The sequence below is a fragment of the Trichosurus vulpecula genome, chromosome 5 (genome assembly GCF_011100635.1).
Source record: "Trichosurus vulpecula isolate mTriVul1 chromosome 5, mTriVul1.pri, whole genome shotgun sequence".
NCBI classification, from domain to species: domain Eukaryota; kingdom Metazoa; phylum Chordata; class Mammalia; order Diprotodontia; family Phalangeridae; genus Trichosurus; species Trichosurus vulpecula.
In genome coordinates, this window is record NC_050577.1 from 125,446,427 (window position 1) to 125,472,860 (window position 26,434).

The window sequence follows — 26,434 nt, forward strand, 5'->3', positions numbered from 1 at the left end:
GTTCTCTATATATTTGAGAAATGAGGTCTTTATCAGAGAAATTTGCTATAAATTTTTTTCTCACAATTATGATTACTGTGTATTTCCCTCCATCCTATTTTCCCCTGTTTATCTTACTTTGTCCCTTATTTTACTCTGTTCTCAAAAGTGTTTTGCTTCTGACTTTTACCTGCCCTGATTCGCCTTCCCTTCTGTCACTGCCTCCAGCCCCTTTTCTAATTCTCTTCCCTTCCTATTTTCCTGTAGGGTAAGATAGATTTCTGTATACAACTGAATATTTATGTTATTTTCCTCTTTGAGCCAATTCTGATGAGAGTAAAGTTCACACACTTCCCCCCTCTTTTACCATTTGGCCCATTCTGTTTTTTAAGGTGCTATTTTCTTCAGTATATTTTGGTGCCTCTTTTACCAAGCTGTTGACTCTTTTTTTCATGATTTTCTTGCATTACTCTCATTTCCCTTCCCAATTTTTCTTCTACCTCTCTTAATTTTTGAAATCTTTTTTGAATTCTACCATGGCCTAAGACCAATTCACATTTTTCTTTTAAGGCTTTTGATATTGCAGTTTTGACTTTGTTGTCTTTTTCTGAGTTTTGTTTTGATCTTCCTGTCACCATAGTAACTTTCTATAGTCAGGATCTTTTTCTGCTATTTCCTTATTTTTCAGCCTATTTCTTTACTTTTAATTCTGTGCTTAAGTGAGGCTCTGCTTCTGGGGTGGAGGGGGCACTGTCCCAAGTTTCAGGGTTTTTATGTAACTTTTTTTCAGAGATAATTCTGGGGCCTTGTAAGTTTTCAGTTCTTCCAAGGTGGTATGATCTAGGGAGAGATGTGTTTACTACTCTCCTAGCCTGAGCCCTGGTCTTTGGTCGACCATAAGCACTCTTGAAAGTGTAACCAGGATCCCAGCTCCCCTGCCACTGCCAGCTTTGTTGTGCTAATGCTCCTTCTCTTCCTGTTGCTCAGACTCTGGACTGAAACCTAGATCTAAGTATGGGCAATGCAACAGAGATGGCCTCCAACGCCTGCAAAGGGGCTCTTATAAGCTCCTTTTAGCCAGTTGGCTGACCCCTTCACCATCTGTGGTCTGAGAGATCTGGAAACTGCCACTGCTGCCAATGATTCAGTCGCCCCCAAGGCCTACTCCTGGTTTGCTGGTGCACAGCCTTCGTTGAACTGTGCTCTACTCCCACCCCAGTGCAACAGATCTTTCCTGCCAACCTTCTAAGTTGTCTTGGGCTGGAAAGTTATTTTACCCCATCTTTTTGTGGGTTCTGCTGCTCCAGAATTTGTTTTGTAGCATTACTTAAAGTTGTTCAGAAGGGTTTGTTTGGGGAAGAGCTCAGGTGAGTCTCTGCCTTTTATCTCTTATATTTATTTAGAAGCTTTAGCATTATATAAATACTTAACTTCATTAAAAATTTGAAAGGAAAATTTTTATGAGGAAAAAGAAAGTGAAGTAAAAATTTATTTCATCCTGCTTTTAAAAATTGTAAATTTTGAATGTAGATAATGAGGAATACATTTTGTAATTGACACTAGTTTTATCTTTTGTAGTTAAATAACTTAGATCCAGAATTAAAGAATCTCTTTGACCTGTGTGGAATCTCAGAGGCACAACTTAAAGACAAAGAAACATCAAAAGTTATATATGATTTTATTGAAAAAACAGGAGGTGTGGAAGCTGTTAAGAATGAGCTACGAAGGCAAGGTAATTTTTTATTTCTGACTTAGCAGAATTTCTGTTTGCTCTGCTGAACTCTTTGAAGTATTGTCATGAAAGACAGCTGCTATGTTCTCCTAAAATATCTCCTGTCCTTTGTATTAAGTATTAAATGAGGCATAGCAGTTCATATATAACTGCCTAACCTACTCGATGAAAAGTACTCAGAAATCTTACTTTCTGGTTTTAATTAAAACATAGAAATTCATAGATTGACATTTTAGCTATTTTATAGGATAAAATTTTGATTTATATACATTCAAAGTTCCCATAATCCTGAATTTTTAAAAAAGTTTACAGTAAGTTTTAGTAATAATTAGTCTTTCAGAAACAATTAGTCATAAAAAGGAAAATAATTTACGTTAATCTTCCTATTTGTTTTTTTATTTTTTATTGAACACTTTGCAAAAAGTTGGTTATGTCTACTTCAGAGTGTAAATAAACTTATGGGCTTTTAGATCTCAAGGATTCACTCAAACTATTTTATATATCAATTTTCTTTAAAAACATTTTCATGCACATGCTGGTAATTCTAAGTAATCAAATTATTCACATAGTTTCATTTAGCCTATTTACCTTCTTTATTCTTCCTACTTAATCTGGTTTTACTTTCTTCAGTGTTCTTTTAACAGGAAGAGAAAAAAAAAATATTTGCTTTTAAAAATTCTTTAGCAGAAGAAATAAGATTTTGGACTTCTTGTATGTTTTAGCTTACTCTGTTATCATTATTCTTGGTATCTCAGTATCATCATGACCTTAGTTTCACTGGCTGTGCTATTAAATGAAAAGTTATTGTTTTTAAGAGTCAGGGATTTCTAAAAACATTTGGGGGAGGGGCTCACACTGAAGGAGAAAAGAGAGAGGACTCAGGAAGAAGAAAGAAAACAAAATTAAGAACGCAAGTGAAAAGAAGTTGGTTGTGCCTATTGGGGTATTAATATGAGAGCAACAACTTTGGAGTTGACTACACCCCCACGCCCCACCCCCCTCACCCCAGACATTTTGTTATAATACCTTCCCAATACTTGATCTGGCAAGTATGGAAGAGATCAAGGTGAATTTTGCAATGACTTGCATAGAGTGTGTGGAGTATTTCTCTTTGTCATATCCAGGTAACTCTAACTAATGTATACTCAAAGTATGGACCTTTCTCCCTCCTGAAAGAATGTCTGGAGCAGGGATGCTTAACCATTTTTGTGTTATAGACCCCTTGCCAGTCTAGCAAAGTGTATACATCCTTTCTCAAAGTAAGATTGTTAAGCGCAAGAAATAAATGCATATAGAATTACAAAGGAAATCAATTATATTGAAATACAGTTATCAACATATAAAAAAAAAGTTCACAGACCTCAGGTTAAGAACTCCTAGGATAGAGGAACATTCTCCAGGTCATGAGGAAGAAAGAAATGTTTCTTTAACAAAATGGAAAATGAGCTTCGAGATGAAAACAAAGAAAGAGCCCTGAAGAGACAGAAGGGGAATCCTGGCTTGTGCCACAGGCTAATGGATGGTAGAAGAATGTAATGGGGAAGAAGGGGGAAAGGACCATCAAGCTCTTGGAACTCAGAATTAGATATAATACTCCTTGTACTCCAGCAGATAACCATGTTGGTTCATATGCAGGTCATCCAGGCAGAGGAGGAGGCAGTAGTGGTGACTACAGCAGCAGCAACTTCCCATTAGTACTTTAAAGTTTACAAAATGCTTTACATATATCATCCTATTGGATCGTGCGGGCTGTTATTGTGCTGATTTTTACAGGTGAGAAAACTGAGACTCAGAGAAGTTAAGTGGATTGATCTACAACTAGGAAGTGTCTGAAGCAGGATTCAGACCTAATCTTCCTGACTCCAGATCTAGCATACTCTCTTCCCCGCTGTGCTTTCTCCAAAATAGTGGTGCTTAGTGACTCTCTTTTGAGGAATACTGAAACAATAGTAGACAATTTTGCTTTCTTGGGAGCATATATTCAAGATATGACCAAGAACTCCCCAAAGCTTGCCAAACCGGATGATTGCTACCCACTTTGAGTGATTCACTTGGGCACAAGTGATACAGGTAGAAGGAATATAGAATAGATTGCTAAGGATTGCTAAGTTCTAGGCAAGAAACTTAAAACCTTAGGGCAGGGGAATTCTGTGAACTTGGGTTTGGTTTTTTTTTTAATTGTATTTCATTATACTTAGTATCCTTTGCAGTCCTGCTTATTTTACTCATTTAAAACATTCTGAGAAAGACTCAATGACAAAATGTTTTGAACCTCTGCCTCGGGGGTACAAAAGTTGCATTTTGATCATTCTGCCAATCAAAATACAAGAGCTTCGAAAGAGGAAGATTTGAGAAGTGAGTACATGGTTAAAGAGGTGAAATCTAAGAATCAGATTTAGATTTCTGATTAAGGTTTACAATAAAGAAATGACAGACTACTGCTAAAGGGATAGCAGGTACATAAGGATGAATAAGATTGTATTTGCCTGGATTCTTATACATATAATCAAGTGGAATTTAAACTGCAAAGGAAACAAGATGAAGACTTTCTATCTATATACACCAAGAGAGATAGATATAGAGAATATCTCATTCTATAGGAAATAGCAGTATGGAAGCCTTAAAATTCAGGGAAAGAATCCAGCAGTAAAATCTGTGGGTTATAATCAGCTAAACTTGACAATACAATTCAAAGAAACAAATTTGACCCAGAATTATGAAATAGCATCATATATTAAGATACATTTATGAAGAAATTCAGAAATCAGAGGTGGGGAGCAAAACAGAATACTAAGTTGAAGACAAATGATGCAGAAACAGAAGTGATATTTTCAAACGGAAAGAATGGATGACTTTGGAAAATTGCACAGGTCTGGGGTCAGGCCCTATGCCAAGTGCTGGCACAAAGACATGATATAGTAATGATGGAAGGCTTTCATGCTTGGACGTCAGTTGTATCTCCCTCCTCCTCTCCTCTCCCTTCCACGCTTCCCCTTTTCTTCAACATTGAGGGGAGAAGTTAATTACATCATGGAATCCTGGCGTAGTCTGAAATGTATCTTACAGTTTTGGAGAATAAATTCCAGAAGGCTCAGGTAGGATCTCATGATCTCAAATTCCATAGAGACAGTCAATCCAAAAGGGATGGGAAACCCTCAAGAATCAAATTCTGACAATACAAAGCAAAACAATTCTGAGGAGAAGGAAAAAGATATTTTCTAAGGATGTGTGACTGCTCCTTTAAGTGGATAGAGTGATGATAACCAAAGATGGGGAAAAGGCTCTTACTTTGTTTTTTTCCTAAAGAGCGTTCCTTGGAAAGGAACAGATAAAGCCAAAATGGCCAATAGAGAATATTAAAGGAGCGATTAGTGAACATCTAGAAAAGAAAGTGGTATCACAAAGTTTGACATATGGTTTCATCAAGAGCAAATCATAACAGGCAAATTTCATCTCAAATAAGTGCTGCAGTTACAGTTTACCTATATCTTAGGTAAGCATTTGAGAAAGATGGAGAGATTTCAGCCAGACAGGTGGATTTTAAATTCTTTGAATGGTTAGACCTAACAAGTTGTTATTAATAGTTCAATGTCAGCATAGCAGGTGGTTTCTTGTAGAGTGCTCTAGGGATCTGGATTTGACCTTGTGCTTTTTTGAAATCTTTTAACAATGATTTGGCTATTTCAGGTACCATATATGAATCCAACTACAAAGCATTATTTACAGAAACAAAGGCAAATTTAAATGATTATGAAGAGGCTAATTGCACATGGGTAGGCTGAGACAATATAACAAAATGACAGTGCTGTCAAAATTAACTATTCAATTGTCATACACAACTACCAAGCAATGATTTTATAAAACTAGAAAAAAATCATGAAATTCATATATCAGAACTTTTAAAAGTCAATTTAAATTGAAGTAATGAAAAAAGGTGGCGTGGAAGGAGCCTTGCAGCACCAGACCTCAAGGTGAACTACAAAGCAGCAATTGTCAAAACAGTTCGGAGCTAGTTTAAAAAATATAGAGCTCAGTTAGTAGAATTGATGAGGGACACAACCTAAAGAGGCCCAGCCTGGAAGACTAGAAAGTAGTCTGTCAGAGAGAAGTATAGACCAGGATCTTACCCTGTAGGACAAGACACACTACAAGTGGGTATGTGACTCAGGATGGGTCACTGTAAGCAAATTAAGAGAAACTACAAGAATAGTATTTATATAGCACTTTAAGATTGCAGAATGCTTTACAAATGTTACCTCATTTTATTCTCACAAGAAAACTGAGGCAGACAAAGGTTAAGTGACTTCCATAGGATCACAGCATAGTTCTTCCTAACTCTGAGTCAAACACTCCACTTCACCAGCTAGCAGCAGTGAGTGACTTGTCACCTCTCTGGGTAAGGAAGAATTTGTGACCAGACAAGGGGATAAGAGAGCATTACAGAAGATAAAATGGGCAGTTTTGATTATGTAAGTTAAAGCAGTTCAGATTAGAAGGGAAAGAGGTAACTAGGAAAAAAATCTTGTCAGCAGGCTTCTCTGATGAACTTCCCGTATCAGGTAGGGTGTGTGTGTGTGTGTGTGTGGAGTTGATTCAAATTTATAAGACAAGGAGCCATTCACCAATATCAAAGGATGTGAGTGGGCAGCTTTCAAATGAAGAAGTCCATACTGTTAACAGCCGTATGAAAAAATGTTCTGTGTCACCAGTAATTAGTGAAATGCAAATTAAAGCATCTCTGAGGTTTCACCTCACTTGTTGGATTGGCAGAGATGACAAAAGAAGAAAGTGACAGAGTTGGAGAGGCTTCAGGAAAATATGCAGTGCACTGTTGGCAGAGCTGTGTGGTCCAGCCATTCTGGAAAAGAGTTTGGAATTATGCCCCCAAAGTCACTAAACTGTGTATCTTTTGACTCGGCAATACCAATACTGGGCATATACTACAAAAAGATTAAAGAGGAAAAGAAGAATATTTATAGCAGTTCTTTTCATAGTTGCCAGAAACTGGAAACTAAGAGGGTGCCTACCTGTTAGGAATTGCTTAACAAATTATGCTATATCAATATAATGGAATGTTATCATTCCATAAGAAATGACAACATGGTCATAGGGAAAATTGGGAAGACCTCTATGAATTGATGCAGAACTGATTGAAGAGAAATAGAAGAACATTTTATATAATAACAACATTATGAAGACAAACAGTTGTAAAATACTTCAGAATTCTGACAATGCAATGACATCACAGTCCCAGAGAACTGATGACAAAATACATTATTCATCTCCTCTCAGAGAAATGATGGAAAATGAGACATATATTTTTGGACATGGCTTATATGGAATTTGTTTGACTACGCATGTATGTTATGGGGGTTTTTCTTTTCTGGTTCATTTGGGAGGGAAGGAGAAAGAAAGAAATGCTTGTTAATCAAAAAAATAAAGATAAAAGTAAAAACAGTTTTTTAAAACTGATTCAGATACCAATGGTCTCACACTGCCATTTCCTTATCCTCTTACGCTGTATCAGGGGACACAGCTCCTTAACGGAGACACCTCTGTATCTCACTTCTCAGCCCTTTAGGATGAAACACCAGTCGTCAGCTTAGAACATTTTTATACTCCTTATATGTTTTTCCTCCATGAGAAGTCATGGCTTGTGGGCTCTTCCTCCCACCTCGTTCATAAAGCCAAAACTTGGAGATATGATCTAATTGATTGTGTGGCCTGATTATCAGTTTTGCAAATGAAAAAAGCGAGGAAGGACAGCTGACATAATGGATAACAGTGTCAAGGACCCAAAAGATCAGGTTAGAATATGGGGGAGAGAGTATTTATTTATTAAATACTTACTGTATCACCCTGCCAAACACTGGGATACAACACATAACACATAAAGGGAAGCTGAAAAGTGGAGGTCAGGGGACAAGGTTAAAGTATTCAGACAGGAGTAGTGCCAGGAGAGAAGTGACAGTTTAATGGCCTTGAGCTCTTCATGCGGTCATGAGCAGAAACCCACCAATCAGAAAAGGGACCACAGGAGTGGAAGCATCTTCAGGATGAAAAGGTTTTTGGTATAACAGTGAAAGAGACTGGAGTTAGGAGCAGAGCTGAGAGAAAATTGAGATTGAACAACCTGGACTTTTCATGGAATAGTGATCCCCAGGAAGAAATTCATCAATCAGAGAAGGAAGCTAGAACATTTCTTATGAAGTGAAGTTTAACAGGGATAAATGTGAAGACATGTAGATTTTTTAAAAAATCAGTTTTATGAATCCAAAATGGAGGAGGTAATAATTTAGATAGCTGTTTTTCTAAAAGTGTTTTGGGGGTTTTATGGACTCCAAAATCAGAATGAGTCAACAGTGATATAGTAGCCAATAATAAAAACTAGTATTTATATAGTAGTCTTAGGTTTGCAAAATACTTTGCAAAATTACCTTATTTTATATTTACAACAATCCTGAGAGATAATGTTATTATCCCTATCTTATAGGTGAAGAACCTGAGACTCATAGAGGTTAAGTGACTTGCCCAGGGTCAGACAACTAGTAAGTGTTTGAGGAAGGATTTGAACTCAAGTCTTTTAGACTCCCAAATGCAATGCTGCTGCCTGTGTCACCTATCTGCCTAGCGGAGTCTATCTTAGGCTTCCTTAAAAGAGGCATAATGTCCAAGGCTAGAGAGATGATAGCCCCACTGTATTCTTCCCTGGTCTTGCCAGTTCTAGGGTGTTGTGTTCAGTTCTGCCTGAGCACCATAATTAAAAAAGGACATTGATAAGATAGAGGATGTTCAGAGCAGATTGCTCATAGTGGTGAAGACCTTCAAGATCCTGCCATATTGAGGACTGGTTTGCAGGAACTGGGGATGTTTATTTGGTAGAAGAGAAGACTTTTGCAGCTGGGGGCAGAGGAAGATGTGGATGTTATAATAGAACTATCTGTAAGTACTCAAAGAGATATGGAAGAGGGATTTGACTTTTTTTCTTTGTTGGCTTCAGAAGGCAGAACTAGGAGCTATCGATGAGTTACAGAGGGGCAAGTTTAGGCTTGATATAAGGAAAAACTTAGTCATCCAATAGCTGAAGGACATAAACTTTCCCCTTTCGTTTCCCCATTAAAAGCCCTAGAACGAAAGTAAGATAACTACTTATTGGGGTTTAGGGGAGAGTCTTTTTTTTTTAACTTAAATACAAAAATGAGAAAAGGAAAAAAAAATATTGCCATGTACACAGCAGAACATGAGAGGACGCAATATAAAACAATAACTTTCCATTTCAAGAAAGCCTAGCTTTTCTTTGCTTCCTGGTAGGTTTGTTTTTGTTTGGTTTTTTTTTTTTTCTGTATATATACATAAGACCAAACTGTGCTTTTTTCCATTTGTCATCTGTTTCTCTGAAGGTGGATAACATTTTCCTTCATGAGTCCAGGTCTTTTCATGTTTTTCTAAGTTAACCAGCACATCATTTCCTAAGCCACAGCAAATATTCCAACCCAGTCACATCTTATCTGAGAGGTTGTTTTTTTTCCCAGTTTTCTGCGTTTCTTCTATTCTTGGCTGAATAGGTCTTATATATACAAGAAAGTTTTAAAGTAATAAAAATTATCCATTTTATACTTCAATAATGCTCTCACCTTATATTATAGTTTAAGGTCTGATGCTATTGAATCTGCTTTCTTTACATCTTTTTTCCCTGGTTTCTTTGAAGTTCCTGACCTTTTGTTCTTCCAAATGAACTTTGTTGTTATTTTTTCTAACTCAACAAGTTTTTTTTAGTAATTTGATTGAGATGGCATTAAATAGGTAAAATTATCATTTTTTTATTATATTGACTTTACCTGCCTATGAACAATAAATATTACTTTAGTTATTTAGATTTGATTTTACTTGTAGAAAAAATGTTTTATGTTTATGTTCAATATAGTTCCTCTGTCTGTTTTGTCAGGTATACTCTCAGATACTTTATTCTGTCTAGTTATTTTGAATTTTAAATAAAACAATATGGAATAATGTTGCTGACATAATGTAGTTCCCCTATTTTCCTCTTTTGATTAAATTGATTTTAGCTTTGTCTGAGATCATGTTTACTACCCCTACTTTTTTTACATAATAAATTCTACTCCTGCCCTTTATTTTATCTTTGTATGTATCTTTCATTTTTATTGTGTTTCCTGAAAGCAACATATATTGTTGAATTCAAATTTTTAATCTGCTATCCATTTCCATTTTATGAGTTAATTCGTCCCATTCACATTCTAAGCTATAATTACCTGTGTATTTTCCTCCTTCCTATTTTTCCTCACTATCCTCAGCCTATTTACCCTATCCCTGGGGCTTTACCTTCATTTTTATTATTGTTGCTACTTTATTAGAAGTACGTTCCAAAAGCTTTGTTAAATGTGAAAGGTAAACACAATCTATCGAATTATCTTTGCAAAAAGGCAAAATGATATGTTTGAGAAATAGCTTTAAGCCCAATACAGAGCCTTTAAAGATCACAGAAAGACCTCATAAAAGAAATGAAGTGTTTATTTTTTTTATTTTTTTTTTTTTTTAGGATTTGCCCCTCGCCCCCAATAGCCATATATTCTGGTGGGAAAGTGTTTCCTAGAGATAGAAGTTACATGGAACAAAGCTTGGATGTGTATTGAAGAAAGAAAGCAAATTAGAGTAAAGAGAAATTAGAATGTTTGTAACATTATTGTCAAGAATAATATAAAATTATTGAAGCAAGACCTATGAAAAAGTAGCCTGAATACTACTATTAATAATAGGATTTCAAAAAGTATAAAAATTATTCCCAACTTTTTCTTGGTGTCTATGAATTTGTTTAGAGTTAAGTCACTCATAAAATAATCTGTTCTATAGGTCCACCACAGTGGAGTGGTATGTATATGGGCTGTTTCTTTACCTAATGTCACTAAAATATGCATGCTCTGGTATGTTTGTCCCTCAAGAGACAGTATTCACCATCACTTTTCCAAATCTGGTCTTTAGTCAGTTATTTTTATTCTCTGCTTAGGCCAGTGGCTCCATAGATGTCAAACTTGATGAAACTATGTTTGGGGCGGGGGGAATTAGAATTCCTAGTTAATCTACTAGTGAGAAAATACTTTAAAGTATTTACATATATTGTTATATTTAGAGATAGCCCTTAACAGTCAGCATTATTTACACGTTACATAAAGTATACATTTATACAATATCTCTGAAATTCTAATGAAGGTAATTGCGTTGTCCTACAAATGCCAACCTTTATTTCAGTGTGCATGAAAACAAATAGTTTTGCTTATGTGTTATCTATAATTCTAACAGTTTATTTGTCATAGCATGTGTTTTACTTTTGTTTACATGTGATTTTGAGTGTTTAAATAGTAATTCTTTAATAATTTCCCATTCCTAGTATACCACATTTTCTTAAGAATTATATTTATAAGATGCATTATTTCAAGAATTGTGTTTATTATTTTTTTTTGTTTTAATCGTTGTGTTTCTAATTGTAATTGGAATAACCAAAAGTTGGAGAATTTCAATAAGCAAGTCTCCATCCTGGTATTGAATTTAAATGAACTTCACTTATCTTTTAAAGTATTTCCACTTTCTTGATTTCTTCCATGGGTGGTTTCATTGGAAGGCATTTTTCCCAGTTGTCTTCAGTCTTGCCTTTTATTAAGCCTTGATGATAAAAATAATTTTTGTTTGTGATTTTTTTATTTGCTTTTTATTTCATATATTCTCTTTGTTTTAAAATCTGAGGTACACTTTTATTCAGTTTCTGGTATACAAGCTGACTCTCTTTCTTTTAGTGGTACAGTTTTGAAAATCCATAAGGCAGTCAGCCTTTCTCTTGGTGGTATGTAATTTTTGTTTAGCAGACTTCTCTTGCATGCAAAAATGATTAACCTCGTGCCAGTAATTTTTTAACATTGTTTATCTTGGTGTATGGCATGTGTGTTTGGGGTTTTTGACTTCCTCTATGAATATCATGCAAACCACATACAGTTTTTCTAGTTGATTTGTTTTCCCATGTATAATTCTACTTTTGATTCGTAAGCAAATATACTTTAAGAATACAGTTTTTGTGATTGTGTGGAAAATCTACATTTGTAAAATATTTATGTGTGTATGCAAAATATTTTAGAAATAAATTTCATTGCAGAAGAAAGTATTTAGAAACCTTAGCCTTTTAAAAAGGTTTTTCATTGTCTTACAAAGACTTTTTTGAAATAATTAAAATTTTCTGTCTATTCGAATATAGCCAGGTAGGCCCAATACATTAATGGAAAATTTTGCTATTTGATTATTTCATATGATTTTCGTCATCTATTTCTTTAGATAATTTAGAAGTTATAGCTTTCATTTCACATATCTAAAGTACTGAAATTAGTTATTAAATTACTTATTAAAAGTAAATATTTTCTTTATAAATCCTAATTAAAATAGTATATGTACACTAATGTTAAGTTCTGATACTGTGTTTATTCAAATAGTAATAGGAAGCCAAGCATCATAAAATATTTTCTGTATTTCCTAATCTACATGAACCAGATTTTGTTTGTTTGTTTGTTTTAATAGGATGGGGTTAAAGGAAGACTGCCTTTCTCCAGCCTTCAAAAATAGAACTGAGCAAATTTTAAGACCTTACCTTCTTTTACTAAAGAAGCCAGCATCTAGCATGTAGAGATTTTGTGAATCCATGGCCTTTGGTTATTATTCCAAGGGGGGAAATTTGTTCAAATCTCAGGCACTTGATTAGTTTGGACTATTTTCTATCTATAATGAAACAAGACAAATGTAATATAAAACTTTTTGGAATATTTTAACACAAAATTGAATTAATTTATGTTTTTAGATATAAGATTAATTGGCTCAGTTCTGCTCTGTTGGTCCAGGAAACATAGACTCTGCCTTCTGTTTCTCCCTCTTAGGTGCAAATAGACATATTTGCAAGTTTCTGTGCCCTTAGCAAGTCTTCCCCTTCAAATAGGACTAGTAAAGAAAAGTACCTCCATAGCAGCCTCTGGACTAACAACATGGAACCAAAAACTAACCCCTGGGCAGATGTATACTTCTGACCTCTATACCAGGGGGTAAAAAAAAAATAAAACATAAAATTCTGTGCCCTTGACAATATTCTGTTTGAAAATAGCTTGGTTCCACTATCTACAGGTTTAACATGTATTCTTTTTTACAATTTAGGTGAATTAAAAACAATTTTCTTATGTTGGCAGTAACCTTTCACTCTATGAAAGGGTAACAGTCGCTGGCAACTTTTTTTTATTATTTTATTTTTCTATTCAGCATTTCTGGTTATAAATTAGTTGTAACAAATAAATTGAAGAATAGATAGGAATGGCTTAAAATGCTAATACCATCCAAACCTACTTTACCAATATTATCGGGGTCTTTGTTTTGGCCATAAAAGTAAAGTTGCTTCTTTTTTTTTTTTTTTAAACAAAAATTTTATGGTATATCAGTAATCTGAGATGAAACCACCTTATATTAAATTGTGCTTGTTTATAAAGTAGTCTTTATTTTCTGGTTCCAGTGGATCAACTGAAATAAATCTGGAAAAAATCTTTTTCTTTTTGAAGTATATATTTCAGTAGGAATCTTTATCAAAATTATTTACCTATGGTACAGTAGCATTACTGTTTAAGCAAATTATATTAATATCATGATGAAATGTGCCAGGTAAGATATGAGCTTTAATGCTATTGGCAATTTTATGTCAATAAAAAATAATAATATGGAATGGCTAGGGCTCTTATAAAATAAATGTTAATTTTACGGTCTCATGTTATTCATTGAAATAGTAATATTTTTTAAAAGGTCTTTAAATATATGAGTGTATAATGGGAATTATGAGGGAAAGAACTGCTATGTGATTTTGGTACTGCTTCATTTCTCTCACAAATATTTTGATACTGTGTTTTTCTCTTAAGCAGCCCTTTTTTTTTTCGTTAGATGCTATAGAACCTCAGAACATAGCTCATTAATACATGAATGTAGGTTTATTATCAGTCAGATAATGTCCTTTGAAGCAGAAAAGCCTCATTTTATAGGCTCAGAAATGGTCCTTTTCCTGCCCCTTCACGCTTTCTAGAGGAATTCTCCTGTACTTGATTTCATGTCTAGTTAGATTCACTTTTATATGATTTAATAGAATGGAAAGAATCATGGTGCAGTAGAAGAGAAAGCATGGCCTCTGGAACCAGAGGACTTGGGTTCAATATCTAACCTTAATGCATCTCACTGTATTACTTTGGGCACGTCTTCTTGTTGTGCCTGAATTTCCCCATCGTAAAATAAAAAGGTAGGACTAGGTGGACTCTGAGATCCTTTCCACCTCTAGATCTGTGATCATGAGGTGTGACTCATCTAATTGCAGTAGATGGTTTGAGGAAGAATTTTACTTGGTTTTTGTGTACACAGACCTCATTAATTTGTGATGTTAGCTCCTTAAAGTCATCATACATTTGTTTATGTGAAGAAGAGAAAATTTTAGGCAGGCAAATAAACTCTTACTTGTCTGTTAGAATTACTGACCTACTTATAGAAATACAGAACAATAGATATAAAAGAAAAACTAGGAATTTTAATGAAAAAATTTAAGTATAACAGCTTTTTAGCAATATAGCTTGAATTGGGTGTGAATGTAAATAAATGCTAATATTTGATATAATATTTGACATTTAATTCTGAATGCAAATTGACTCTTACAAGAAACCAAAAGATTTTTGATGCTTTAAAGAAAGGGAGAGAAGTACATTACTTTCTTTTAAAAATGCAGATTTTTTTTTTACCCATTGACCTAAATGTTTAATATAATTAATACCTTTTGTTTTAGGCTTCTCTAGGAAAGTTGGTTTTTTTTTTTTAAACTGTTAGTCCTACTTAAAATTCCCATACTCTAGCTTCTTTAACATTATGGTCAAGAAAAAAAAAGTAATTCTTAAAATTAGGCAAAATTTGAATTTTAAAGAATCTTCCTCAGGACAGTGGTATCTATAAATAAGATGCAGAAGACTGTCTTTTTTTAAGTGCATGTTAAATGAGAGAACTTTTTCAGTATGATGTTTATAAACATTTTCTTCTTTTTTTATTTTTTTCTTTATTTTAGCACCACCACCACCACCACCACCATCAAGGGGCGGCCCTCCTCCACCACCACCACCTCCACATAGCTCAGGCCCTCCTCCTCCCCCTGCCAGAGGACGAGGAGCTCCACCACCACCACCTTCAAGAGCTCCCACAGCTGCTCCACCACCACCACCTCCCTCTAGGCCAGGTGTTACAGTCCCACCACCACCTCCAAATAGGATGTACCCTCCTCCTCCTCCAGTCCATCCCTCCTCAGCACCTTCAGGCCCCCCACCACCTCCACCACCCCTCTCAGCTGGGTCAGCCGCACCTCCACCTCCGCCACCACCACCTCCACCTCCTCCTGGTCCCCCTCCTCCTCCTGGCCCATCCTCTGATGGTGACCATCAACTTGCGGCTCCTGCGGGAAACAAAGCAGCTCTCTTAGATCAAATAAGAGAGGGTGCCCAGCTAAAGAAAGTAGAACAGAACAGTCGTCCAGTGTCCTGCTCTGGAAGGGATGCACTTTTAGACCAGATACGACAAGGTATTCAGCTGAAGTCTGTAAGTATCCGTGTTATTTTCATTTTAGATTATTAGTGATATGTCATCTTTCAGTTGTTTAGCTATTGTTCTGAAATGCATTTCATAAAGTTACTTTTTCATAAAACCTCTATAGGGAAACTGTTTAATACGCTAAAATAAGCCATTGAAAGGGTGGGAAGTTCTGTGAACCCTCCAGGTCACCAAATAATTAGCTAGACAATAGTTAAAAAGGATAATAAAATGAAAATGTTTGAGAATAATTGAGCTAACACATGTTTGTAAAACATCTTCAGATGGGATCTGGCACATGACTTGATGACCTGCCTTTAATAATAATTATAATGATAATGATAGCTAACATTTATATAGTACCTATTCTGTGCCAGACACTGTGCTAAGCACTTTTTACACATGTTATCTCATAACAACCCTGGTAGGTAGGTACTGCTTTATCCCCATTTTACAGATGAGGAAACTGAGGCAGACAGGTTGAGTGACTTGCCCAGAATCACACAGCTCTTAAGTGTCTTGAGTATGGATTTTCTGATTCCAGGGTTTCCTGATTCCAAGCCCAGTGCTCTACCAACTGCACCACCTAGCTTGCAAGTGCCCTGCAAGGTCATAACTGCTCCAATCACAATTCTGCATGAAGCCCAGAGAGTTCTGTCTGCCATGTTTAGACCACAAATGGCTCCCAATTTGTTTGGACCTTCTAAAACCCTGGTCTCTAAAACTTCTTGAGCAACTCCTCTATCAATGCCAATTTTAGAAACAATGCTCCAGACTAATAATACTCAATAATCTGTCTAAACTTTGGGTTGGAGTTCACAGAATTTGGTTTATTCTTCACAAAGTTATTAATAGTTAAAAATTATCAAAGTGTCTCCAAATGGCTTAATTTAGTGTATATTAAACTTTTTTTTCCTATGCTGGAAACTTTTTATTATGACAAACTTTTCTTTATTTTGAAGGTGACCTTTTTTCTTCTAGTATGTAGGAGGAAATGTGCATACGCTTATTTTTTTGTATATTTTTGTGTGTGTTTTTCAGTACATGTGTACATTTTCTCACACTTATTTTGCATCTTATGTGAGCTTATGAACTTACCTTATAGTGACCCTGTGAAATGTGTGGCAAAGGCAATTTCCTGATGATCACACAGTTAATAAATAAAAATAAAAATTAAGATGGGAATTTGACTGCTGATTGTCTGCTGGAAACTTCTGGGGGATGACTTGATAGAAGTTGAAGAGCTTTGGATTATAGTGAGTTGGCTGAAAATTGCCATAGCCCTTGTGAAAAACAGATTGTAACAAGAGCAAAAGAAACAGGATGTTATAAAAGAAAGAGTACTGGACTTGGGAGCCCAGAGATCTGAGTTCAAAACCTGGCAAGTGACCATAGACAAATCATTTAACAACAGTACCAACTTAGATAACTCTTTAAAGCCTACAAGATGTTTTACGTATATTATCTCATTTGTTTTCTTTGAGCTTCAGTTTCCAGTAACTTTACTTGTGCCACCATCCTTGTAGGATGTTGTTAGGATAGCGCCTTGTGAATCCTAATGTGATAGAGAAATGTAGGTAGTTATTGTTGTCATCACTCACTTCAGAGCTTACCACCCTACTCTTAAGTCTTCTGCCTTTTCAAACCAGCCTAGTCTCTCTACTTTGTGCCCTTTCCCCCACCCTCCTCCCTTTTTCTGTTCTCTCTCATTGCTTTTACTGTCACATTGGCCTCTGATCCTCTTAGTCATCCCTGCACCTTTCATTGTCCCCTGTTCTAGCTGTAAACATATTTATTATTTATTATGTTTAGTAGTCTCCATTTCATAATTTTAAATATTTGCAAGTGGTTGATATTTTTATTTCATTAAAAAAAAGTTCAATTTACTGAACATTTTTCAGTGCCTATTATATAGCAGGTACTATACTAGGAACACAGAGAGAAAAAGGGTACAGTTCTACCCCCAGGGAGCTCTCCTTCTACTGAAAGGAAACAGCCTGTACTTAGACAAATAATACAAAACTCATACAAAACAATTTGGGAGAGGGAAAGGTGGTGGGAATTAACATTGGAAGGAATTATGGAAGTTCTTTTTTACTTCTGTATAGTTGAGTAATTAAATTAATTATTGATTTTTTCCCCCATGTGGCTAAATGGAGTCCTCTGAAGAAAATAAATGCCTGGGCCTGGGCTGACATGGTGGCTTGTTTTCGCATTTACAGATACAAACTATATTTTAGTTATATACAGAATGTTATCATATTAGTAGTAATCGTTGATTTATTGATATGTTCTAGATCAGATCTAATTACATGACTTTACATTATTATTTTAAAGTTAACATAAATTCTATAAATTTCCCCAGCCATGCTTCTCTAACTTTTCTCCCTAAAATTGTGAATCTCTTGTGGAATGATCACATCCAACTTAAAATACAAATAACCTGAAACAACTAACCGGAAGTATGCAAAGGTTTGCTCACATATATGTTTGAATTTACTTTTGTGTAGTGCCCCCAAAATCCAGTCATGCATACAGGTATTTAATAAATTAAGGAATATGTTTTTGTCTTTCATTATTATGTATAGCCAGCTTTATAAGCCTTTGTTAAGCTATGAAAAGGTAAACAATTATTTTCTTCCCAAACCCATTGTATTTTCTTTAAAATGCAAAACTGAAATTCATCTGAAAAAGATTGGCTTTTTCTTTTTAAAAAAAAAAAAGATCTGATGATTTTGCTGGTCTCCAAGCAAGTCAAAAATAACAGACAGCCAGAAAAGCATTCAGAGAGTGTTCAAAAGGAAGTAATAATTTTATACTGTCCTCTGTATTAGTCAGATTCCATGTGTAGAATATTGTGCTTAATTCCTAATGTGTGCCACATTTTGATAAGAACGTTGATAAGTTGGAGAATAATGAGAGAAAGGCAGTCAGCCTGGAAAATTTCATTAAGATTATGTCATGCAGTGATTGGTTGAAAAAAAAAACTGGGGATGTTTAGCCCAGAAAAGAAAAGGTTTGAGATGACATTTCTAGCTTCAAGTATTTAAGTATCAAGTATCATGCAGAAAAGGGAAGACTTACTCTGCTTGGCTTCAGAGGACAAAATTGGGACCAGTGGGAAGAAATAGCAGTGACCCTTAGTGTCTATGTAAGGAAGGGGTTGCTAACAAATAGAGGTGTCTAAAGGTATAATGGGAAGCATCAGGAAGGAGTGATTTCTCCTTGGATATCTTCATAAGTAATAACTAGTTGTCCCTTGTGCTGTCATAGCGATTCATTTTCAGGTATGGGTTGGACTGATCAGAGTCTGTGTTTGAGTTAAACTTTTAAAAAAAATTTGGGGAGGAGCTATAGTCAGATATAATACCAGTATATTCAGATTTTTCACAATTTTTTTCCCCTTAGAATATGTACTCAAACTGAAATGGATCTGTGACCTCTTTGATGTGGTCATGCATTGATAAAGACAGCGATACATCTATGCCTCCCCAGTCTATTGTGACTTTTGTACATGCTCTGCCAAAAGTTTGGCATAGGAGGCCCACCCAGTGAGATTGGGTTTGTTTTCTTCCAAAATCTCAAAGATGCTAGTGGAGCATAAGAGCCATTCACCAGCACAACACATACATTTCCTTGTGATGTCCTTTACTCCATTTCTTCAAAGGTCTTTATTTGTTATGTTAGTCGGCTCACACCTATCATGCATCTCTCTGTTGCCCTTTGTGTGATAATTAATTTTTAATTCTTCAGAGGCAGTTATTGTTTCATGACTCACAGCTATGCAACAGTAAGTAGAATATTGGTATTAAAAATATGGGCCTTTATTCCTGATTGAATTTTGGGGTCACTAAATAATATATTTAAGAAATGTATATTAGTTTTTCTAAAAAATATATATCCTTTAGATATTTGTGTTACATAGATATATATGTTGCCATGTTAAATTAACAATTGATACATTTGACAATTGAATATGTACACTTAATGTGTGAATTCATACGTAGTTTAATTAGAGCAGATTTAAAATACTACTCTTAATATTCCCCAACTGCTACCCACCCTGGTCTTTAAATTTGATTTGACCTTAGATATGCAGAGCTCTTTGCCCTTCAAATTTATCCATTTGAATATTGATAATTTTACATAGAAATCACCTTCTGCATAGAACATGTCATTCTGATTGCTCACAGTGGCATTTTGAGAGCATTTGTTAATGCATTTATTATTTATGGTTTTGTTTAAGTATAGATTTTGCAGGAGATCAAAGCACTTTACTAATAGCCAGCACTTCCTCATGAGGTAATGTACACTTGGCAAGAAAACCACGGCAAGCCGTGAGTTGTGTTTGTTCAGGACCCTTTTTACAGTCATGGTAATTTGTCAGTGAAAGGTTCTAGTTTTCCTTTGTAAACAAAGGTTTCTACCATTGATCTCTTAGGACATTAAATGGAAATGGAATTTTAATTCCAAAACCAATTTTTGCATTTTCTGAAGGTTGGATCAAATTCATTCCTTTATAATAATTGTAAAGTTAGTGTCCAGAGCTTCAAATGCTTTGGAGAGTCACCAGGTCTAAGTTGCTCAGCTAAAAGCCTGAACATTATTTATAATAGTAATTATCGTATTGTTGTGAACACTTAATTAAATGCAACCAAATTAACAATAGAAGTACTTCCTACTTGCATTGAGTATGTTTATAAATGGAAGCAGATATGTTTGTTAAAGAAGATTTGAAGAGAAATATGATATAAACATCTCTTAAGATTCCTGTACTATCTCATTATTTCCTGCTAAAAAGAAACAACAAGAAAAAGTCTTAAAAGACATTCTCAGGGCATAAAGGTTCTTTGTTATGTTTTATACATATCCCTTTATTTCATGTTTCTTTTCCAAAGGTATCTGATGGCCAAGATTCTGTGCCCCCTACACCTGCCCCCACCTCAGGAATTGTAGGTGCATTAATGGAAGTAATGCAGAAAAGGAGCAAAGCCATTCATTCTTCAGGTATGATTTCTGTGAACTTCATTATTTACAAAATTCAAAACAATTAGATGTTAAAATAATATCAGGAAACGGGGGAGGGGGGATAGGATGGAGGGAAACAGTTACTCCGTCACAATATGACTATTATGGAAGTGTTTTGCATTACCACACATGTATAACCTATATCGAATTGCTTGCCTCCTCATTGCGTGTGGGTGAGGAGGAAGGATGGGAGAGAATTTGGAACTCACTGTTTTAAAAGCAAATGTGAAAATTGTTTTTACATACACCTGAGAAATAAGTTATATGGGTAATGGAGTATAGAAATCTATCCTGCCCTACAGGAAAATAGAAGAGGAAGGGGATTGGGGGGGTGGGCGGCGGCAGAGTGATAGAAGGGAGGGCCAATAGATTGGGGGGATGGAGTAATCAGAATGTATGCCATCTTGGGATGGAGAGAAAATTCGGAGCTCAAAATCTTGTGGAAATGAATGTTGAAAACTAAAAATGATTAAAAATTTAAAAAGAAAAAAATATAAAAAAATAAAATATCAGGAAATAGAATAGGAAACTTGAATGTACATCATAAATTGTTAATGAGATAAAAATTAGGAGGCTTACTCTCCAAACATTTGTAGCATAGGTAAAGAAGTTATTGTGATATATATCTTCCAGTGTGTAGATGGCAGCATGGTATAATAGAAGGAATACCAAATAAGTATTATGTACACGTTCACACACACACACACACACACACACACACACACACACACACACACACACACACTCATGTAGCTGAGTGCTGTACAAAATAGAGGGAAATGATTTAAAAATCAAATATAAATTTTATGATTTAATATCTGGTAAAGAACTTGATTTATTTGATTTAATGATCACGCACATTTCCAGAAGTCTATAGGATTTCTGGATTTCTAGGTGGTATTTAAGATTAGGATTATTAGCTACTTCCTAGTGGTGGGTTTTGTCTTTTATTCTTCCCCAAATATAGACTCTACTAGTTCCACTGTAGTTGGACAACCTCAACAAAGTAATTCAGATATGTAACATGGTACATATCCAGGAAATAGAGTTTCTAGGGGATAGCAGACCTTCCTCCTGTAGCAAAAGTATCAAAACCGCAGGGTAGCTTTTTGACCGCTGAAAAATTCCTAAATAATTTATGAAATAGTTCAGTCCTGACTTCCATATTTAATATTCTGAGATACTTTTCATTAAAGTTCATCTTAAAAGGCAAATGCAATTGTAACATACCAATTTCATTTACCTATTCATACTACTTAATAGGTGCTGTACGATAGTTTAAAATATAAATGTTTATTTCATAACTTTACATAGTAATTTTTCAACCAGCAGCCTTAAGAAGGAAACAGTACTATAAGTTTCTTGAGGACAGGAACTTTAATTTGTTTTTATTCAGTGTGTCTGCTCTGTAGTTTTTATGACAAGTGACGTCCCCTCTGCTAAGTTCTCATTAACTGTTTCCTGAATCAGATCATCAGCAATGATTGTTCCATAAAAGGCCCCACATTTATAAAACTACAGACACTATGCACTTATGGACGGTTGCAGTGTTTCCCATTTCATTAGAAAAATCCTTACATCTTTGCATGGTGGCATGGTTACTACTCAAAGCATTTTTTTTGAGGGGTGAAGGCAAAGCAATTGGAGTTAAGTGACTTGCCCAAGATCACACAGCTAGTAAGTGTGTCAGGTGTCTGAGGTCGGATTTGAACTCAGGTCCTCCTGACTCCAAGGCCGATGCTCTACTCACTGTGCCACCTAGCTGCCCCTCAAAGCATATTTTAAAATATCTTTGGTCAGTTTTTAAATATGATATCCCCCTAGTATAACATTATCAATTGATTTAATGTAGTGGTTTATTTTAATCGTTCCGGAATTAGGTTAATTCAGTTACAAGTAGCTTTTAAAAAAAAGATGAAATTGCAGCTCCCCCTAGCACAAAAATTGGACATCAATCAATAAGCATTTATTAAATACTTAACTAGGTTCCAGACACTGATGAACCCTGGCAATACAATGACAGAAATGTGACAGTCCTTAAAGTCAAGCATCTTACATTCTATTGAGGAGATAGCAGGTGTATCTGTAAATATGTACAGACTATATACAAAATGAATATACGGAAGTTTGAGGGGAAAGCTGAAATGAAGGGAGGCTTTGTAGACATGTTTTTGTGGTCAGATAATAGAGAAGATGAATCCAGTAGAATGTTATTTAGACACTTGTAAATAAATGATCATTTTAATGATTTTCTTGTACTACTAGATGAAGATGAGGATGAAGATGATGAAGAAGATTTTGAGGATGACGATGAATGGGATGATTGATCAATATATATTATATATATATTTTTTAAGGTGAAATACTAAACACTACTTTCTGTCTATGGATTCTGTAAAATTATCATGTAAATGTTTTACCAATTTGCTGTATATTTTTGTTGCCTTTTGCTTTTTTTTATTAATCTGTGCAATACCTCATTTAATCTGTAAAGGTTTGTCATAATCCTCTAAAAAGCTACTCCCTGTTACTGTGTGCAAGTTTACATCAGGATGCTCAATTGACTTGTGAATATTGTTTATTCCATCCATAAGGGAGTTTAAATGTAATATGTAAGACTGACAAAAACCTTATTGTAATTTAGTTATAATGCAAGAAGGAAAAACACTATTTTCATACCCTACTTTTTCTGTATCTAAATTTTCTTATTAAAGATCTAGTATAGCACTACATTCTTTTTAAGTAATGCAGACAGTTTATTTAACCCCTTCATTTTGAATACAATGCTATGTGAATGTTGAGGCTGATACATTTGCACAGTTCTCAGAACATCACTGTACTGATGCAATTTCTCACATTTCAGCAATATGTTTTACATAAAATCACTACAAAACATAGTTGTGAAAAATCAATACACCTCTTTTGATAAGGCAGTGTTGTCTGCTATTAGCCAGCAGTGATCATTCAATGCTCAGGTTCCTAGGAGCCCTTCTGCACCTGGAGTAAACTGTGGGGTAGTGTTTATGCTATGACACATTTAACAGCATCTGCCTGGCCAGCCGGCACGCTTAAAGCTTTAGTCTTTCTTATGAGCAAAGTCTCCAAGTTGCCAGAGCAGTTGCTTGACTTATTTTCGGGTCAGTTTTTATGTGTTTCTGAACTGAAGGGCTATGTTTGATGCTTGCTTCAATAATGTTGGGTTAAATTTACTTTAAAGTTGGGACACTCGTGTATTAATAAAGTGAAATGAAGTACTATCATTCTACAGTCTGGATGGATTTAAGGTGCTCATGAAATTTCAAACACTAAAACAGCAATCCAGAAAAAGAAAACAAATGACAAATGTATAAATTAGAATTTTGACACATAGGTACTAAATTTTAACGATATTTTCTCGTGGTATTTGTCAGTATGACATGAGTAAATTTTTAAAAAATCTGAGGCCTTAAAATGTCAAACTGTTTGGAACCCAAAATTGAAAAAAGAAATAGATTTTTCTTTACTTTATTGCAAACCTGCAGATTTTATTTTATGCATACTAAAAGGTTTTTTTTTTTAATTAGGGTTCCCTCTATGTCAACAATACACTGATGTACCCAAAAGTGGGTATTTAATAGCTACAGCACTAATTACTGTACCTACAGTAAATTTTACTTAGAAAACGATCAGATTTAAATAATACACAACTTTTCACAGATTGAGTCATATGCAGAATGTAGTTAATAAAAAAAGTATCTTAAGTGTTTCAAGACTATTATAGTCACAATATCAAACTAAATTTTAAGCTATCCAGAATCATACTGACCAAACCCTAGTATTGGCATGATCTTGACAGGCTGGTCCTGCAAGATGTGGCTTGAATTTCTAATCCAGTTATCATGTTATCTCTAGTGATCATGCATCTAGTTATCATAAGAAATAATTTGAAAGGTTTTGTTGCTGAAAGCAGTAAGTGGGGCAGTAAAAGTTAAGTTATTCAGAGAATGTTAACTTCCTTGCAAGAGTCATTTAAGCACATGGGAAAAACTCCAAACTTTTTGTTTCTTGCAAATACTAACAGTGCCCTCTGCTGCTAGAAACCTTTGCTTGCTTTGATTTTTTTGTGGCTTGAGCTCAAATGAGTCTAGTGTGGGTGAGGCTGAACAACCACTAACCAATGAAATTAGGAATTTGTGCACATGGAAAATAAAACTTTGTGATTTTTTTAAAATGATGTTATAACAAATTTTCCTTTTGGATATTCATGAAGATAATTTTAAATAATCAGAATCTCAAATTTTCTTTATAAATGTGTTCTTTTAAGGATTATTCAGATTTAAGTTTTCTCTTATCCTTTGGTCAAGAAATGCAGAATTTCTGTAACTAGCATTAATATATAATGTTTTTCAAGAAATCCCAAATTGTAACAGCTCTTAAAGAGAATGTTAGGTTGTTTATTTTTTACATTGAAAACATAATTTAAGAAGCTGTTTGTCTCATTTGCCAGAGAAGGCATTTGACTTAAGTCAAAGAAAAAACAACCCAAGGATGTTCTTTGTTGCACAAAATCTGGATTACAATTGGTTTAAAATAGGGGATCTTGTGTAGTTCAGTCCAGGCATGAAGACTGAAACTGTGACTTGCTAAGATGTAATGGCTGCATGTTTCAGCACTTCACCATTTGCACTGTGGGCAGAAGATAGTGTTTTCATAGCGTTCAAATTCACTATCCCTGCGTATTGTCTGAAAGCCTCGCGTATATACTCCAATTAAATGATTGTCTGACTAGCCTTAGCATTTAACAAACTAGCATGAGGCTTCTTGTATCCAAACGCTATGTGATAGACAATATCAGCTAGCCACTTATTGTATGTATGAGATTCATAAAAACTTTCAATCATTCAAGTTTCCATTTATCAGCTGAAATTTTGTTTAGTATGTGAATTTTTGAAATGTACAGTGAATAGGATGTTGCACTGGTGGCAATTCATCATGGAACATAATAAAATTAATTTGACCCAAATAGTATAAAATAGTGTGTTTTTTTGATTTACTAAATGTTTAGAGATTAAAATAGTTGAGTGTTGGAGGAAAAGGAAGGATCTGTATTTTTTGCATTATCAAGGTCTGCAAAAAGCAATAAATAACCCTCCGATTTTCAGTAGGCCTCATGTCTGTCCTAAAAATGATTCTGCCATTAAATAAACACAATGAGCAAGAGAATGTGACAGACATCCTGTTCTATTGGCGAATGTGACAGCTGCTCCGCAGCTCCCCTGGAAGCAACTGCTCCAGTTGAGTCTACAGTGTTCTCACACTTCAAGGTCAAATGATTTGGTATTCTTCAGCATACCAGAATGACTATGAAATGTTGAAGCTTGCCAACACAAAAGACCAGACGGATTGTGAGTTTTATTCACAATTTCATTAAAAGCCAAGAATTATTACATACTAAGTACTTAAGTGTAATTTAATGAACAGTGTTGAATATTGAGAAATAATGAGAGTGCAGGAAACCCAGCTTTCATCTTCTATTGATCCAGACACAAATGGGCATCTAAAGAGCATTACCAAATGACAGACTCCTGTGTGGGGGTTGCCTTCTGGAGCCTTAGCCAAGTGTAACAAAATTTTCATAAACAAGTTAGTGTTGGGAAGGTTTTGTTTTTTAGTGTGAACACTCAAAACAAAACGTGCCTAAAAACCAGAGAATGATTCTTTTTTTTTTTAAGGGTATTTTGAGAGAGAAATGGCTCACTTGCTTTTCTCTTGCATCAGGTTTTATCTTATCATTAGAGAAGTTTCTGAAATAGCTTTCTGCTCTCCTTAGTAAAATACCTAGGGGCCAAGTACAGAGATAAAGCATATTTATAGTACCAGAGGAAATCACATCTAGACATGATGGAAAAGGGTCACAGACACTGCCTTCTCACCTCCAGAAGGCAGACACTGACATGTGTGCCTCTGCTTGTTTATTTGTGAAATTTCTTTTTAAAAGATTTTACTCAGGAAATGTTGGGAACATAGTCATGTTAAACTGACCATTTGTTAATGCAGTAAAGATACTTATTTCTTGAC

General features: G+C 34.9%; 1 protein-coding gene across 2 annotated transcripts in view; it reads left to right on the forward strand.

The window, feature by feature from the left end:
- WASL (WASP like actin nucleation promoting factor) overlaps nt 1-25,379 on the forward strand; it is a 112,191-nt gene extending 86,812 nt beyond the window's left edge. The window contains exons 8-12 of one of the 2 annotated variants that reach the window (XM_036759612.1): nt 1,558-1,711; nt 10,580-10,597; nt 14,835-15,358; nt 20,248-20,356; nt 22,643-25,379. In XM_036759612.1, coding sequence (XP_036615507.1) covers nt 1,558-1,711; nt 10,580-10,597; nt 14,835-15,358; nt 20,248-20,356; nt 22,643-22,704 — 867 coding nt within the window. In that variant the 3' untranslated portion in view covers nt 22,705-25,379. The remainder of the gene's footprint in view (nt 1-1,557; nt 1,712-10,579; nt 10,598-14,834; nt 15,359-20,247; nt 20,357-22,642) is intronic. The other variant, XM_036759613.1, reaches the window with a different exon arrangement.
- Nucleotides 25,380-26,434: the final 1,055 nt, after the last annotated feature.